General features: G+C 38.7%; 1 protein-coding gene across 2 annotated transcripts; it reads right to left on the bottom strand.

Annotated features, from left to right (window-relative positions):
* Positions 1–1,818: 1,818 nt before the first annotated feature.
* On the bottom strand, positions 1,819–18,437 carry abcf1 (ATP-binding cassette, sub-family F (GCN20), member 1). Of its 2 annotated transcripts, XM_033975112.2 has the most exons (26): positions 18,234–18,437; positions 17,155–17,201; positions 16,228–16,311; positions 15,277–15,403; positions 15,162–15,196; positions 14,735–14,827; positions 14,157–14,201; positions 13,462–13,542; positions 12,494–12,562; positions 12,319–12,414; positions 10,929–11,051; positions 10,427–10,527; positions 10,062–10,147; positions 9,405–9,544; positions 8,760–8,908; positions 8,087–8,170; positions 7,468–7,592; positions 7,062–7,174; positions 6,145–6,319; positions 5,994–6,068; positions 5,017–5,087; positions 4,883–4,915; positions 4,188–4,356; positions 3,542–3,606; positions 3,369–3,441; positions 1,819–2,111 (listed from the first exon to the last, which is right to left on the bottom strand). In XM_033975112.2, exons 1-26 carry the CDS (start codon positions 18,295–18,297, stop codon positions 1,945–1,947), a joined length of 2,490 nt encoding a protein of 829 aa, XP_033831003.1. In that variant the 5' UTR covers positions 18,298–18,437; the 3' UTR covers positions 1,819–1,944. The 2 variants fall into 2 exon arrangements, with proteins under 2 accessions (XP_033831003.1, XP_055081368.1); XM_055225393.1 differs by lacking the exon at positions 14,157–14,201 and having other exon boundaries at positions 1,834–2,111; positions 18,234–18,413.

The following is an 18,437-nucleotide window of genomic DNA, read 5'->3' as shown; positions in this document are numbered from 1 at the left end:
AGTTGTTCTTCCAGGTGGAGAAGACGAGATGTCCCCGGGGCCCTATCAGACAGTTCATGTGGAAGAAGACAGTCCAAGTGGTGGAGCCCTGAGAGGAATGTTTGCCAGGCTGAAAAAGACAATCACGTACCACCCAATGCCATTCGGAGTATTGACCTCCTGGGTGGAAAGCATTACTGGGAGGAAGTGACTGGGAGCTGGGGATATCTCAGTGTGTGTTGAAAAAGTTTAATGGTAAATATCACATCTGCACTTTGGGTCACACCTCTGCTCTTAATGTTCAAAGTAAACTGAGGAGAATTGGTCTCTATGTGAACTGTCATAGAAAGGAGCTGTCCTTGCGCAATGCAGACACAATGACCATATGTAGATACTGAGCAAACTCAAAATCATGCATGTGCAACTTTTACTAATCAAACTGATCTTAAGTACTTATCAAGAAACAAACCTTTTACAGCTGTATTTCTTCACCCACTGTCTGATGTGAAATTACAAATTTAGTTTCAGTCATTGCTTGGTCTGAGGGTTGTTAAAGATGTGTATTATTGATGTAGAAAGATACAGTGGGGCAAAAAAAGTATTTACTCGACCAACAATTGTGCAAATTCTCACAATTAAAAAGATGAGAGAGGCCTGTAATTTTCATCATAGGTCCACTTCAACTATGAGAGACAGAATGGGAGGAAAGAATCCAGGAAATCACATAGGAATTTTTATGAATTAATTGGTAAATTCCTTGGTAAAATAAGTATTTGCCCACCTACAAACAAGCAAGATTTCTGGCTCTCACAGACCTATAACTTCTTCTTTAGGAGGCTCCTCTGTCCTCCACTCATCTCCTGTATTAATGGCACCTGTTTGAGGTTGTGGACAGGTGTCTTTTATACTGATAACGAGTTCAAACAGTCAGACTCCAAACTCCACTATGGCCAAGACCAAAGAGCTGTCAAAGGACATCAGAAACAAAACTGTAGACTTGCACCAGGCTGGGAAGACTGAATCTGCAAGAGGTGAGCAGCTTGGGGTGAAGAAATCAATTGTGGGAGCAATTATTAGAAAATAGAAGACATACGAGACCACTGATAATCTACCTCGATCTGGGGCAATGCAAGATCTCCCCCCGTGGGGTCAAAGTGATCACAAGAACGGTGAGCAAAAATCCCAGAACCACAAATCCCAGACCTACTGAATGACCTGCAGAGAGCTGGGACCAAAGTAACAAAGGCTACCACCAGTAACACACTACCCTGCCAGGGACTCAAATCCTGCAGTGCCAGATGTGTCCCCCTGCTTAAGGGGGACACATAAATAATAAAGCAATAAGAATGCATGAATTCGTCATTGTGATCCTAGTTTCAGGAATGAGTAGCTTCATTCAGTCAGGTGATGTTTAGAGTAATAGGCCATTTACATTATGTTCAAATAATGGTTAATATTTAATTTGTTAAAGTATGTATGACATTAAAACATTGCATGTAGCAATGTACATAATAGGCATATGTTTGTAGTTTGTTGAACACGACTTGCCTGCTTGTTTTGGCAATTAGATATTTAGGGATGATGTGCTGTGTAGACTATTACAGGCAAAGTAATAACATCTCCATGGAGGCAAGCAGGTGGCAGAATCCCCCCCCTCCACCAGAAAAGTTACACAGCGCCTTTAATTTTTAGTCCATTTACTTATTAGATGATACTTCAACCAATTCATTTCAATTGCTTATTGAGCATTTTCTGATTATCAGCAGCATAATAAAAATACATATCCACTCTTTCAGTATGGCCTGCCCATACTTGGATCCAGAAAAGTACTGACAGAATGAAAAAGCAATGTGATTTTATTAGTTTTTGGCTCCAGTTGAACAGCCTGCTCTTCTGGTACATATATTGCGTTGCTGTTACAAGTTATTGTCAATATTGCAGCATGGTTTTGTTGCGTCAATGTGATCACGGATTAGCCTTGTTCACCACCGTCTCCCCAAGTGCCTCCAGCACCTCCCTCTTATAATCCTCAAAGTCCCCATCAATCTGGTTCACTGAGCAGTCCTCGACCACCCACAGCTGGCACTGCGTCTCCGTGATGAGTCGGGCGTCATGGCTCACTATGATCACCGCTGGGAGGGAACAGAGAGATGGAATTATGAGAAAATTATAAACGTATGAAATTAGGCCCGCAAGAATGAACAGTCTGTAAATTTTAATTAGAAATTCCATAAACATGACCTATTTATGTCTCCAGATACAAGGTAAACATGCTCATATCAAATTTTGCCTTTACTGGTAAGAATGGTAAACAATTGCCCCCGCTGAACCCCCACCTTAATGTGGTAAAGGGGATGGAGCACCCAAATGATCCTGGGAGCTATTTTGTCAGGGGCTTCATGCCCCTGGTAGGGTCACGCATGGCCAAAAGGTCCTGGGGGACAGGTCAAACTAAGAGCAGTTAAAAGCCTTTCAGGAAGATGGATAAAACAAGGCCAGCTACATCAGCGAAATTGGCACTGCTGGGGCCCCACCTTGGAGCCTACCTAGGGGATTGACAGCAAGCACCTGGTGGCTGGGCCTATCCCCATGGGGGGACATGGGGCCGTCCTCCCGTGGACCCACCACCTGCGGGAGGATCCGTGAGAGGCCGTTGCAAAAAGAACTGGGCGGCAGTCGAAGGCAGGGGCCTCGACAACCAGATCTGGGGACATGGAGCTGAGGTGGCTTAGGGATCTGTTCAAGATGCCTCATGGGCGCCTTCCTGGGGAGGTGTTCCAGGCGTGTTCCAGGCATGTCCCATCGGAGGGACACTCCCGGGAAGACCCAGGACACTCTGGAGGAACTATGTCTCTCGGCTGGCCTGGGAATGCCTTGGGGTCCCACCAGAGCAGTTGGAGGACATGTCAGGGGTGAGGTAAGTCTGGGAGTCCCTGCTTAGAGCCCCCCACGACCCGGACCCGGATAAGCGGGAGAAAATGGATGGATGGTAACCATTGTAATGATTGCTGACTTATTCTTAAATACAAAAACATGGATAATAGACAAGTTGTTTGTTATATTTGGTGTTTTAGGTTGTTTTTTTTTAGCTAAAACGACTCTCTGATCTGAATCGTCACTGCCTAGCTACTACCTTCAATCAGTGATAGTGCAGCTTCTTCTGCTCATGAAGACTGAATTATAGAGGTTCTGAGCGCTAGTAAATAAATTAGAAGGGAAAACTATAATGTGGTTAAAAGCTCTGAAAAGCAAAATATGATATTAATAAATATATTTATCTCAAATGTTAATGGTCCTTGACGTGGTAAATAGATTCCAATACTTTTACTATAAATTGCAATCAAATATTCAATAGCATAAAAAGCATATCTATAAGAAGATACACATACCTCCTTTATATTCATTAATGGCTTCAGACAGGGCATCGATAGACTCTATGTCCAAGTTGTTGGTAGGTTCATCCTAGAACAAAGAAAAACACACAAGCAGTCATTAGTAACCACTTAAACTCTAATCTCGTGAATCTCCAGACAGAATATAAAAGGGGAAAATAATCTGTTACCAAAATGAGGACATCAGGCTGGCGACAGGAAAGCTCTGCAAACACTACTCTGGCCTTCTGCCCACCTGTTGGAGGACATTTTCACATCATAAACCACTGTTGTTGTTTTTTTAAGCTGTCCATTAATGTAAGTCCACTAAAATTATAATGTAAAAATTATATAATAATTAACATGTTGAATTTGCGTGTTTAAATTATCTATCCATTTCTCCTCCAAAGGTTTGATTTGACAGAAGATCACTTCTAGATAGATATACGTGGTTGAGAAGCACACAATATTGCTGCAGCTAAACTTGAAATTCCATGTTTACCCTTTACTTTCCTGTTGACAAAGTAAAGGGTAGCTTTGAAGACCTCAATTTAAAATATAAAAATTATTCAGTTGATTTAACTTTTTTTTGTTTTTGCTACCTAATTCCAAATATCCTACACCATATATTTGATGTCTTCTGTCTGTATATAAAATGTAGAAACTGGTAAAATTAAAGAAAAATATACATTGAAAAACAAAGTGTCCAAACGTTTGACTGGTAGTGTAGTTAACCCATTTCAAAGTAAGAAACTAAGATTTTTTTAATCTAATTTACACACTTTCTGTCTAGAAGTCTGACTAATGTGTAATGTAGGTGTTTGACTAGCGCTATACCGGAGAGCTTGCAGATCTGGATGGTGTGTGCGTGGCTCTCTAGCCCAAATCGGCCCAGGCACTTGCGGGCGTCCTGGTAGGGCAGGTTGAAGTTCCTCTGCAGGTACTCTGTGGCCGTCTCCTCCATGTTGAGCTGATCGGCGTACTGCTGGTTAAAGAAGCCCACTTTCTGCAAGACAAGCCACACAAACCTGTATTTTAGCTATGTCAATGACGACATGCTGGGCACATTTTTCTGACATTTAGTAAGAATCTCTAGCACATTTTTATTATTATGAACAAAATGTAAAATATAAGTGTAATTCTCAATTGTTTGCAGTGTATCAGATTTGTCTTTTAGACTCATGAGTAAAAATGGAAATAGAAAAGCAATTGTATGATTGTGTAAACATACAGCCATATTTTTTGTGCAACTAATTATATTATATCCAAGACAAGTACATTTTGTTATATTTTACAAAAGGGAAAGGTTAATTTGTGATATTTACTTCGAGTTAAGACAAATTTGTGGTCCTTGCTATGGATAAAAAAAACAAAAAAAACAACAACAACAAATAAATATCACATTATCAGCCACAGCAGCAGGGGAGCTATTGGATATATTATCGTCTCAAAAAATCCATATTATACCATCTATGAAAGAAACACAGCTACAACATCAGAATCAGAATATTCTGATGAATTCATTAACTTACCAAGCGATGATTCTTCCTCATCTCCCCTTTACTCTAAAAAATAAAACCAAGGTGCATTTATATTGCATTTTACTTAATTATCATTACACATTATATATACAGGTAATGTTGATAAAAGCCAAAGTGCTTCATACCGGGTTTAATCTGCCGGTGAGCAGTAGCAGCAGTGTACTCTTCCCCACTCCATTAGGTCCAACGATACAAACTGAACAAAACAAGGAGGACATTTAAAAGAACTGTTTTGAGACATCTATTACTACATATTTAAAGTTGTGTTTTGATACTTGTTTTAAAAGCAGCTTTAGATTAGAAGAGTGGGCTCTATGACAGCTCATATAATTTCGTCATGTACACCATTTTTGAGTTATAACTGTGATCACAATTACAATGTGATTAATGTACAGCACTGAAAATGTATTTCACTATACATTTAAGTTTCAGATTCATTCCTTAAAGAGGATATTATTTTTCTATGGGGTATTAATTTCCAACACTTATTACCATGTTACCTTTGATTGTTTTGAAAATGCTATATTCGCCGTATTAACGTATGAACATGTTTAATAAGTTTCACTTTTGTTTGACGCTCTGAGCTCATCCTCCCTTTGCTCCCTCCCCCTTCAGAACGATAGCACAACACAATCAGCGTGCATCCCACTAATAAATACTGCACATCGTATCGCATTTGTGAAGTTGTAAGTGTAGGATTTTGTATCATGATTTTGTATATATTTTTGTTGCTGTGTGGGAGCATGGGTGACGTAGGCTTGTGAGCTCAGCATTGAATAGAATCTTCAAGCATGTTTTTAATGAAGCAACAATGTTAGAACATAGTAGAAATAATAATAATGATAATAATAATAATAATGTCTTTAAACTTTAAAAGTTTTTAAACCGTTAATTAAAAAAAAAAAAGTTTATTAATGAAAGATAGAAGAGCATGGTTGAGTTACAGTAATAGAAAGCTGAAACCCATGACTCATTTTGGGTTGGGTGACATTTTGAGAACATTTCACCATGTCACCAAAAGGCAGAATATTTTGTCTTGAATTGTTAATTATTATGGCAATGATCCTAATTTTTCATCATTCTGAAACCCATGGATACTCACTTCTGGAGTCCATATCAATACCAAAGTCGACATTCTTGAAGAGTGGCTTCTGGCCTTCATATCCAAAGTCCACACCTGAGGAACATACAGTTATTTAGTTTCACTGACAGCAGTGATGTTTTATCTCCTGATAGAGTGCTGTAGGTCTTACTGTGCAATCCCAGGATAGGTGGGGACAGGGGTGGTGGGTTGGGGAATGTGAATTTGACGGTGTACTCTTTGGGTCTCTTGAGGAGGTCTGGTGCCTCCAGGCTCTCCTCCTCCTGTCCACCCTTCTTCTTACCCTTCTGCTGCTTACGGGTCAATGCCTCCTTTGTCTGCTTCTCCTGAGGGGTGAAAAATGCAACATTTGAAGTACTAGACTCTGGTACTTATACTATGTAAAGATGGTAGTGATCCAATAATAATATATTCTATAACAAGAAAAATGTGCACACAGCTAATTAGCTCTTCATCTGATGTCCAAAACATTACGGTGTAGGCAATAAAAAATAATTGGGTGCCAATATAGCTGCATGGGCTATTTTCTTTCTATTCAGTTCAACTTGTTAACATCTGTGCATATTGCAAATCCCATTTTATGCATTATCATAAAACTATTTATTTTTTATCATTCACTCCTCTGCTGCTAGAAAGTACCTAACAGGAACATGACCAACAAAGTAAAGAAATGTAACATATACCAAATTCTCCACATTTATCCCATCCTTAAAACCGTGCCGCTGGAACAACTTATCAGGAGCAGTAAGCTACTAGGATCCATCTTTGTTAACTTGTTGCTAGGCTTAGTCAGGACTACCTTAGCAGCAGGATCTGACCAAAGTGTGCAAGTTTTTTGTAGATGGGGGAAAACCAGTGCCCAGATCCCACCCAAACACAAGAGGAAACATGCAAACTCCACACAGAAAGGCCTAGGTGCTGTGGGTTAGCCATGTTCTTTTTCCCTATTCTAATAATACTAATCTGCAAGTCTTATATTCAGTTGACCAAACTTACTCTGCAGTTTAGTGCATTACCCATTCACTCCAAACTCTGATGGTAAGCCCAGGGACAGACTGTTGTACTTACGGCCTGTTTGGTGGACTTGCCCCCGGCCTTCAGCTCCTTCAGCTTCTTCTCCTGTTTGTCGTACTGTTTCTGCAGCTCCTTCTGCTTCTGGACGTACATCTTCTTGAATGTCACTGAGAGACAAAATGAGGCACATGACACAGAGCACCAGAGACTATGTGTAGTGTACGACTTACCCAGAGGGGCGGTAGTCGCCACTCATAATTTTACTTGCTTTTTACTCATACTTAAAGGAATTTTGTGAAATACTTGACAAATTTAGTTCAGATTTCAAAAGATCACAGTAAAGTACAATTTTTTTTATACCAAAATTTTCAGAATAGTTTTGCCAGTCTAAGTACATTCATATAACAGATCATCTTAATTTTACATTTAGAGAGACCAGTGGTATGTTGGTGGTACGTACAGTAGTTCCCTCTGTAATAGTAGAGTTTCTGGTTGTCCAAATGGATGATGTCTGTGCACACGTCATCCAGGAAGCTCTGGTCGTGGGACACTATAAGCAGGGTCTTCTTCCAGCCTTGAAGGTAGCTGAGGGAGAAATCAGAACTCTAAGCCACTGAAGATTTACTATATGTGTGATAAACCCTCCTAAAACTAATGGTGTGAACAACAACACATCCTCCTTATTTTGTACCAGAGGTGGTGAAAAAAAAGGGAACTGATCAGCAATATGGTGTCTTGAAAATAAGCGATTAAAGATTGCTCAAACATGCACAAATCACTCAAAATACAACTTCGAGAGAGTTAGTTATTTGTCGATTCTCACTGGAGGTGACTGAAACCATTTCAGGTGCCCGCTTCATATAAAATATCGTTTAGAAGATGTGCCCAAATGTTTAACTGCATTCCATAGGCCAATATTATTTAATACAGATGGGGGCAGCTAGTAGAGGCAAGATGGCACCAGCAGTAATCTACCTGCATCTGGGAGCATGTCATCATCCAATTCTATAATCTGAAAACTACCAATATGGGGTAATTGTTTCATATTGGTCCAACATTTCTCCATTGCACACTCTTACTTGTTGAGCCAGATGACAGCATTCAAGTCCAAGTGGTTGGTGGGCTCGTCCAACATGAGCAGAGTGGGCTCCATGAACAGCGCTCTGAATGGACAAAGGAAAAACAAGGTTAAAGGTGCTGTCAAAAGCTTCCCTAGTGTATTCTTCGCGCAGTCTGAGCATCTGAATTATTCACTGTGATGAATTTATAAGCGCATTTCACAACTTTGAGGCCAGAGCTGAATTTTACCGTCACACCGTACTTACAACAACTAGCAGTGGCTCAGAGGTTAGAGCACTACTACATCATCCACCTTGCCTAGTATGAATGTGGTGTGTAGCTAACCACCGAGTGAATGAATAATCACTACACTTTAGCGCTCCGAGAGGTTTCGACAAGCCTGTATAGCACATCAGTCTAAGGTATTATTATTATGATAATTATTATGTCAACAGTGCACTTCCTGGTTCGCAGAGACTAAAAATGCTTTAGAAATTAGAAGCAGACGGCATACACTGGTCTAATTTGGACCCTAATTGCGGCTTTTACAATATATCATTACTGGGACAAAATAAATTACATTATTATTTGAAAATAAATCATGTACAGCCCCTTTAAGACACATGGCCACACCCTCTCACAGATTTCAACCACTTTTGGTACTTTTGGCACTGGTGTGGTGCTTGTGCTCACCGAGCAAGGGACACTCTCATCCTCCAGCCTCCGGAAAACTTCTTGGTGGGTCTGTTCTGCATCTCTGGAGTGAAAGAAAGACCAGCTAGGATCCTGCGAGCTTTGGCCTCTGCTGCAGCTGCTCCAATCACCCTCAACTCCTCGTAAACCTGATATACACATACAAAGACAAATCAATAGTGTGCAGTGCATTATGTCCAGGAACATGTCTGATGATAGAGCAGATAGGATAATCATATGAATTTAAGAAGCTCTGTGCACGTCTTAACATGTATTAAAAAATGTAAGAAATATAAAATCTCAAAATGTTTTGACTTGAATTTGTGTTGATGCAGGAAACCGGACTGCCTGGAGCCTACAGCTGTCCATAGGTGGGCCCGGCAGCTTGATCTGGCAACGCTTTTGCTGTTTGGATGACCTTTATGAAGATGTACTGTAAAGGGGACCTGTTTCCATTATCACTTTGTGTGACATTGTGACATTGTGCTGCATTGGCCTTTTCCCTCATCCTGACATTCCAAACATGTGTCATGGAGGGAGTACACTGGTAGAGTGTGATATTCCTGACCTTTCCTCTCCTAGTATTGGATGTGACATGTACTGTATGCTGTGTGCCAATAACATTTAAAGTGTGGTTGTCCTGACCTTGTCCAGCCTCTCAGCCACACTGTCCTCTCCTTTCTCGAGTCGTGCCTGCAGCTGCTTCTCCTCTTCCAGCAGTTTCAGACGCCTGGTGTCAGCCTTCAGCACAGCCTGCACTGCGGGGGTGTCATCTGCTACCACCTCTGAACAGAGACACATACAGTTTTATTAGAAAAAAAAAAAAACATTCCAATGAAATCTCTCTGCACTCAACAGGCTTTATGGTGGAAAGCAGAACATCTGCATAACAGTAAGTTTAGACATTAATGAAAAAACATTGCTTGAATAAACTTTGTGAATACTTTTCAGGAAATGATTTTGTTGCACATGTTGTGCAACCGAATCAGTCAAAAATCCACATTAATATTACAGTGCTAGCAAGGTTAGCTCTGTCTTATCTAACTGGAGTAGTGCCTGTTGAAATAATTTGAGGAGAAGAGGGACTTTCACAGCAGTGGAGTATCAACCAATCACAGCAACAACAACAACAACAATAAACCAATAAAATACTATTCAAAATAAATTGTATATTTAGCTTATGTTATAACCAATACCATGTTGTAAACTATGATAAAATGCTTTCTTCGGTGTACTAAATCCAATTTTCCCAGCCTGCACTAGAGGATTATAAAAAATGACAGTTGTATAGAGTAGACTTACCTTGCTCACACAGAAGAACGTCGATGTTGGGGGGAATACTGAGTGCTCTGTTTGCAATGTGTTTCAATAGTGTGGTCTTTCCTTTACTGTTGAGAAAAAAACAGGTATAAGAGCTGGACCTTGTGAGGACTGGCTCTGACAGTGTAAATGTAATTTCACAGATTTTGCTTGCTCAAGTTACTAATTTCCATAAAAATAGTATAATTAGTTTCATTTGAGTAAGAAGAAATAATATGATTGCACACTTTTGTAAAAGTAAAAAACATTTGAGTGACATTCATAGCATTATTATAAAATGGTTTATTCAAATTATGTAAATTAGAGAAACAATATGAATAGATTGGTGAATAAATGAGCACATTTACCCATTTGGTCCCACCAAACCATATCTGCGCCCGGCAACGATCAGCAGGTCTGCATTGACAAAGAGCTCCTTCCCGTGAGCCGATATGCTGAACCTCTCCAGCTACAGGAGCACACAGGAGAAGCAAAAATGCAATCATCATTTTGTGCAAATTTACAAACATCACATTTAACATTTTTACCATGGCACTTATAAACTGCAAAAATCATTGTCTACATTACTTAAAGTTTCAAAAATATTCTGACTTGCCATACATTGCTTATTCTTCAAGTGTCGGCCAGTAGGGTGAGAAAAAGTGAACTTTTGCCGCATTTATTTTCTTAATTCACCCCATGTCATTTAGAAAGTTGAATAATTTGGTAAAATAAAACTATTCAAAACAAGATTGATATTATGAATTTTACTTCTTGAAATGCAAACTACCAAATGAACAACTTTTATTCATAAGACCACATGGTGACGTACTGTATTGTTTGCAGAGGACATTATTTGACATACATTACCTTGATATCAGAGGCGTTCTCGAGCATGGCCTGTCTGGAGGAGAGTTCAGCCTGAGAGATGGAGAAGTCTCCCTCCAGAGCGTTCTGAGCGCGCACACTGGCCACCTGACGCTCGTACTCCAGCTGCAACACAACTCACTATTAGGCGTGCTACATGCCACTAAGACATCTTTGATAATTCACAAATAGAGCTAGGCAGTGTGGGAAAAATTGAATAAGCATCTCTTTGATTTTACAGTTTACAGTCAACAGTAGGGGTGGGATGAGATGGAAAAAGTAATTCATAATGAGATCAATTCACAATTTTGGTCACATTATGTTTATTTATTGTATTTTTAAAGTATGTTGTGTTGTGACTGTATTTGTTGTGTTGATATAGTTATAAAATGACCATATTAAGTAATTTTCATTAAAATGCTTTTAACAGCCTAAATGCATTTTATGCTTTATACACATAGGCCCATTTAAAAACAAACACCTATGTAAATCCCCACATGATAACTACTGACTATTACAATATACTCAATATACAATATGTCTATTACACTTATTTTTATCATTTAGATCAGGGGTGTCAAACACATTTTCACCGAGGGCCACATCAGCAAAAAAGCTTCCCTCAAAGGGCCAGATGTAAAATAAATCAAACTACTTTTTGAACTTGTTAATTAACTGCCTCTGTATTTATTACTTACTTAGTTACAAATACTGCATATACAATTGCCTCGATGTAAAAATATGGCTGTGTAATTGCATATCTACAAATAACATGACTTTTTAAGACCATTATACCTTTTAATTTACCCTGTCGAGGGCCACATAAAATAATGTGGAGGGCCGCATTTGGCCCACAGGCCTTGAGTTTGACACATGTGATTTAAATGATTAGACTGAAACTGGATCTGCTTCTCTGTTCTGTCTGTTGTATAGTTCTAACTCCTCCTCCTCTACCGCAGCCTGCTCTATATGCGCATGGTGCAGAGAGCAACAGACAGAAGACCAGAGTGTCTCTCTCCTTCTTTCTTACTTTAAACAAAATTACAGATGAAGAATTCTTAAATGTTGCTTGAAAAAGATCCACAAAAATATTTAAGGAAGGAAAATATCGCATGTCCTGTGCTGTGTCTTGTCCCATTTCTGGTCAGCAAGGAGGTTGACATCTTACATCTATTAGTACAATAATTGTAATACACTTACAGAAGATGGCTTCAAGGCAGTGTGCTTTTTTATGTGATTTTGCAACTTCTGAATTGCCCCCTTGAAATGTTCCTTTAAATGGGTTACTGGGTCAAATTCTTCAGAGTCAAATGCAACCACTGATTTTTGCCCTTATCATTCATTAGTATCCCCAACTTTTTAAAAAACACTCTTCCATAAGTGGCATGCATACCTGTTTCTTTTTCTTCTTTTTCTCCTTCTTGCTGAGGTTGGCAAAGGGGTCATCATCCTGCTCCTGGGCTTGTTGAGCGATCACATCCTCCGCGCTCTGGTGGGGCAGGACAGCGATGGAACAAACCAACCAACAAAATGTTCAACAGGATCTAGCCACACAGAGACGGACTTACCATCATCATGTCTCCTCCATCGCTCTCCTCTTCCTCCTCTTCATCACTGAGCTCAGCAGTTTTGCCTTTCTATAAACATGGAAAGATAAATTACACAAGGGGTTATTATTAAAATTAAGCTACAGCAAGATGTCTCCAGTAAAATGCCAAAATCTTAGTGTTGATGATTAAAGATGACTGAATGTTGATTTTGGTTACATTTTGATTAATTGCGCAGCTCTAGTCAGATGTAAAGCCAAATGACTGACATCTACGGGTTCAATGGCATTCCAGCCTCATCCACATAATGGCTATAGTTAGTCTACACACTCTCTGTACTGTGAAATGGGGCAGGATAAAATGTACAATTTTGGTTTCAATATGATCATCTTCTAAGCCAATGCTGTAAATATAAACACTCAATGTAATTGGTGGTTTTCTACAATCTGTTGGTGTTATACTCCCATATGGGGGGCAAGGGATAATTTTCCCTATTGATTACACTGTACTTTGCCATAAAATATCAAAAAGTTAAATTCACCTGTTGAAACTGATCATTCTACTAGTAACTAGACTGCAGAACTCACTGTTTTATGACAAAAATGTGCATTTCAGCAATATTTATTTTAGCTGCCCTCGTATGTATTAAATATTATTGAACTATAGAATGTTGTGTTGTCATCCAAAACCCAGTAATAGGTTTGACCGAATCCATGAATAAGGTGCTAGCATTCAGCAATAGTTTAAAGTTTAATCGAAAATTGAAGTTGTCGATATTTATCATTTCTAAAGGGTTCCGCAAATAATGACAACTATTTCACCCACAGTTTCATGGAAATGCTTTTAATGGAAATAGAAGTAATATCACTGGAAGGAAAATATAGTTTTCTTTTATGAAATTGATCGAGCGACATGTGTACTGAGCCATTCTTGCTTTGGATGACACAATATTTACATATTATGCCATAATAATTCAAACTTATACCGACCTTGGTCTGTTTGACCTCAGGTTTCTTGTTCTTCTTTGACAGCTTCTCCACATCCTCCTCCTCTTCCTCATCAGATGCAGCCTACCGACCAAGCACAAGTCAGTAACACCATATCTGACCACCACCACTGGAAGGCAACTGCCTACTGCAATTTATACTCAATTTTTTTCTTCACATGCAAGACTCAGAGTGTAAATTGCTTTATTTAGTTTTAACTTATTATTTTGACCAAAAATAAGTGGCTGAAATGACAATTATATGTGCAAGTAAAATGCAGGTTATAATTGCCCAAATCATAATAAATGTTGTTAAAGGCCCTGTACCTGTTTTTGTATTTGAACAAAATTTTTACTTGTCTCAGTACAGATATACTGTAGAAGCAGCTCTTGAGGTCATAATAAGTCTGCTGTGTACTGTCTATCAAATTATAAAGATTTTTATTGTCCGATAATCAGAAGTTGTTGTTAGCATTACGATGATGCTAAACTCTGATCCTTTTTCAGAGTTGTGAAACGTGCTTATAAACTCATCGCGGTGAATAATTACAATGCATAAGATAAGTGAGGAACAACTTTAGACCACTGCAAACCTCTTAAAATAAAATAGTTCTGTTGTTCATGTTAAGACTGAGAAAATCAGGCACAGCACCTTTAACCATTATAAAATAAGATTAAGTCAAAATGAACTGTACCCACCTTTACCTTCTTAGACTGAACTTTCTTTTTGCCCTTCTCAACATCCTGTGTTAAAGACGTTACACACATGCACAGACAGAGACAACTTAGGAAGAGGTCAAAGGACGACAAGCAAGTAAAACTACAGCAGGAAATCTAAAGCCATCATCAATAGGGCTCACAAGGGCTGAGCATCAAAATGGCCGAAAAGTGACGGTTAAGACAAAAGATGGGAATGCAATTAGCTTTCATAAAACCAAATCATTTTCAGAGTGATCGATTAAAAGAAACAGTCCCATCTTTTAATAAGATCTGTCAGTGCCAAAATGGCTCAAGGTTTATCTCCGAGAAGAAAATAAGTAAAATTTGAAAGGTTTTAAACAATTACATGTTACTAATCTGTAAAAAAAATATATATACACACACGTATAATGTTGTTTCCTTAATCATTATTTTGGTTCAAAACTCAGCTTGAAATTGGCAGATTTTTTTGGTTTATTTTTCATTGACTGTTACAGAAATGTCACTTGGCCCTTTTGATTTTACAAGTCATGAAATAGTCACAAGTTAAAAAGAAAAAATAAGCTTAGGTACACTACCTTTTTAACTACTTTTTCCTCTTCTTCTGACTCATTCTCTTCCTCCTCATCATCACTCTGGCCCTGGCTCAGAGCTGCAAAGATGTTCCCCCCCTGAAAAACCAACAGAAAATTGTTATTTCATTGAACTGAAATGTTGCGTATTTAAAATATGGCATTTACTTTTTAATGCCAAATCACATTATACTGGTAACTTTTGCTTTTTCTGACTTCCAAAACATGGTGACAAAAACCTGGCACAGTAGCATGATAAAAGGATGGAAATAATGAAAAGTAATTAATTGCATGGCAATTATTCAGAAACATGCCTTATATCTAAACAATGCATTATTTTTTGTTACCGTGCCATTACTGTGCAGTAAAAAAAAAACAACAATCAATAAATATTAAACTAAAGCAAAAAAAAAAAAATAGCATTTTTACAAACCTTGTTCTTCTTGTTGCCTTTAGGGGGTGCAATAACTGGTGACATAAGAAATCATGGCATTAGCGCTTCAAAGCTTACACAAAGAAGTGATTTCGCATCCTGAGCGTGTTCTTACCAGGCTCCTCCTCCTCTTCATCACTGGGCTGGACTGACAGTTTGTCCAGTTTCAACGTCACATCTTCATCGTCGTCTTCATCATCTGCCCCTTTGCCTTTCCGTCGATCTTTCTTCTTTTTCTGAGGCTACAAAAGGGGATATTAAATATACCAATTTACAAGAATAAAAACAGGTACCAGTTCTTTAAACATGTTAGGTCGTTTTCACACTGTCACTAGTTGGGCTCACACTGGCCAAACACATCGCTCTCGGAGCAAATGCTCTTTTATGTCGACCTCACAGTTACACTCTGTATCACGGTAAACAGTCAGTCGGAGAGCGACTGAACAAGACTGACCCAAAAGTAAAGTAAACAGAACTAAATCTAGTGTGCACTAGGGTCCGTCCACAGAGCCACTAACATGTTTGAAAATGACCGGGAATGTTTTTGATTGGGGAAAAAAAAACATTCTAAGTAGTTGCATTTTCATGTGTGCATATTTGAGAATATATTCAGATCTAAAACGCTCAACCCCAGTGTTGTCATCTTATGGTAAGCTACTATTCCAACCACAGCAGCGCTGGAGCTGGCTGACAGAACTAACCCGGCCCAACCTCACTTGGTTTTTCAGATCTGATGAGATCAGGCTTTGATCAAGGAGGTTGGCCCACTATCTTGTGGTACCACCACTTCACCAAACCGATAGTATACACCTTCAAACTACATCCAATCATTATAGTGGTAAAATTGCCAAGACACTTAAGACACCAAGTTCCAATAGCATCACCCTGCAGTGTCCCAGTAGAAGTTGTCCTTGTGCCCTTTGCTGACACTCTGTTAATGTACAAAGCAAGTAAAATCACCCACATGAAATTTGTCAATACACACAGCCAGCACTACAACCAAGTTGTACAAAAACACCTGAATACGGTATGAAATAAAATGTTACAAATTGTCTCTATGGCTCACCTTTCCTTGCTTCCCCTGCACTTCTTTAGCAGAAACCTCCTCCGTCTTCTCTGATTTGCTTTCTGTGGCAAGATCCTCAAAGAACTGGAGGAAAGACACAGGTTTAAGTTCATACAAAAGATGAAATATGGGCTTCAAATTCCCCCCATATTTTTACAGACTTTTTAGTCACTCTAATTTCCTAAATAACAGGCAGCCCTTTATGAATGTGCCAGCATTAAATGAAGATTATTTTTTCCAATCATTTTGAGGGGAAAAGGTAAAGCTTGTGCCAAAGTTAGGAATTCAGTGATTTAAAAAAACAAAAAACAAAACTGACTCTTGAGTTTTAAGTCATGTAATAATACCTGGAGTTATGCTTTGTTTCATTTACACATGTTTGTGTAATCCTGCATTATTAGTCTGTCTATACCTCCAAAGTTCAAAATGCTCAGTTCCACTTTGTGATGTCAGGAAGTAGTAGTTTTCAAGTTAAGTTACCTTTTGTTCAGAAGAGATTGGTAAATTCAGGGCTGAAATTATCCAAATGATTCTACTGAAGATGTAGAGTTTAAAAATACAGTGGAGCAGTTCCTGTATTACCATACGACATCACAAGGCGGAACAGAGAGTTCTCCATATGAAAGAAGAACTCAGCCTAATTATGTAGGGTTTGTGTGTTAAACCTAAATGAAACAAAACAATTCCAGGTATATATTTGATGAGGAAACTACATTATAACATAGATGAGAAAATAGTTTAAATACAACTGAAAAAGACTTGTCAGTTTAAAATTGATAAATCAGGAAATAACCAAGTTATACAAGCAATACTAAGAAGATTTTTTTGTGACAATAACTTTCATGAGGTACAAAATGTTGAATCAAAGCTATTAAAATGTTTAATATTACATTTTCTAATAGGTCAAAATAACATGAAGCTACTTACACTCTTTTTATCCTTCTTATTTTTCTTCCCTTTCTTCACTGTTTTTTCTGAGAAAAAAGAAAACAGTTATTTAATACTTTCATTTTTGGACATTGAAAACTTTTTTTTTTTTTCAAATCTAAATGAATTTGAATGCCTTTTTGCGAAATTGTAAAGAGGATCCACCAACACAATCACTGGTCTAACAAAGGCTCATGAGCAAATTTCTGCCTGTGGGCCAGATTAAAACAAGCACCGGATGTGGCGCTTGAGTCGCAAAATGCCCAGGTCTATGTTTGGTACTTTACATCTCAAAATCTCCACATTGGTTTAACTTTGGTTGACTGTTCCATGATGTGTGGCAACATAATCCTGGGCTCTATTGTTCAGAAACACCAAATCCCTCTAAACTATTCAGTTCTGGAGTCAGCAAATGCCATTGGGTCCTCTACATCTGCCAGTGGAAACAGGCAGAAACTTACATTATACAATCTTGATCATATAATGTATTATTTATAGTGACAGCTGGCTGGAATGGACTACAATGGTATTGCATCAACTTTGAGAGGCCCAGCCAAACATTTTGTTTTGTGTGAGAGAATGTCACTTAAAATGCGAGAGCAGGATGAAGGAATTATGACTTTAAGGTTTTGTTTTGTTTTTAGCTCTTGTTGTCAATTTGGATTCGAGTTTGCCTCAAACATTAGTCCAGCCTATCTTATAAATGGATGGACTACTGTTTCTGAGTTTAATATGCATATAAACATGTAAAAACCAGAAACACGCAATAATACTAGCTGTAGAGCGGTTACATTGATTAAAGAAGAATCTAAACTATAAACATTAGTGTTCTTACAAAGTTATAATAACAGCTACATCAAGATAGCCATTTCAAAATGCTTGCTGTCCCTAAACGATTTTTTCTCTCAAAACGTAATTTTTGACAACCAATCATCTGATCCCCTCGACTTCAATGTTAATTTAATCTAACTGCTATATTTTTTTTACATTATGACATGACATCTGCTCTAATACGCAGTGCTACAGTGTTAGCTCCGATGCTAACATGGATCTGTTGGGTAACACATGACCAACTTTACCAGCGGCTGTCGGCGGGGCCTCATCGTCGAGCCACTCCGCCTCCTCCTTGGCTTTCTTGGGCATGGTGGTACCGGAGTGATGTTTGGGTGAATAATACGTGTAAAACTCCTGGGTGATGCTAGTTACGGGCGCACTCACATGTCCTGCGGCCCATGCACCAGAACTGTGGAAGATGCCGGTGCGGTGCTTCTACCCGGGACAGA

Source organism: Periophthalmus magnuspinnatus, chromosome 11 (genome assembly GCF_009829125.3).
Source record: "Periophthalmus magnuspinnatus isolate fPerMag1 chromosome 11, fPerMag1.2.pri, whole genome shotgun sequence".
NCBI lineage: Eukaryota > Metazoa > Chordata > Actinopteri > Gobiiformes > Gobiidae > Periophthalmus > Periophthalmus magnuspinnatus.
This window is presented reverse-complemented; position numbering and strand designations above follow the sequence as displayed.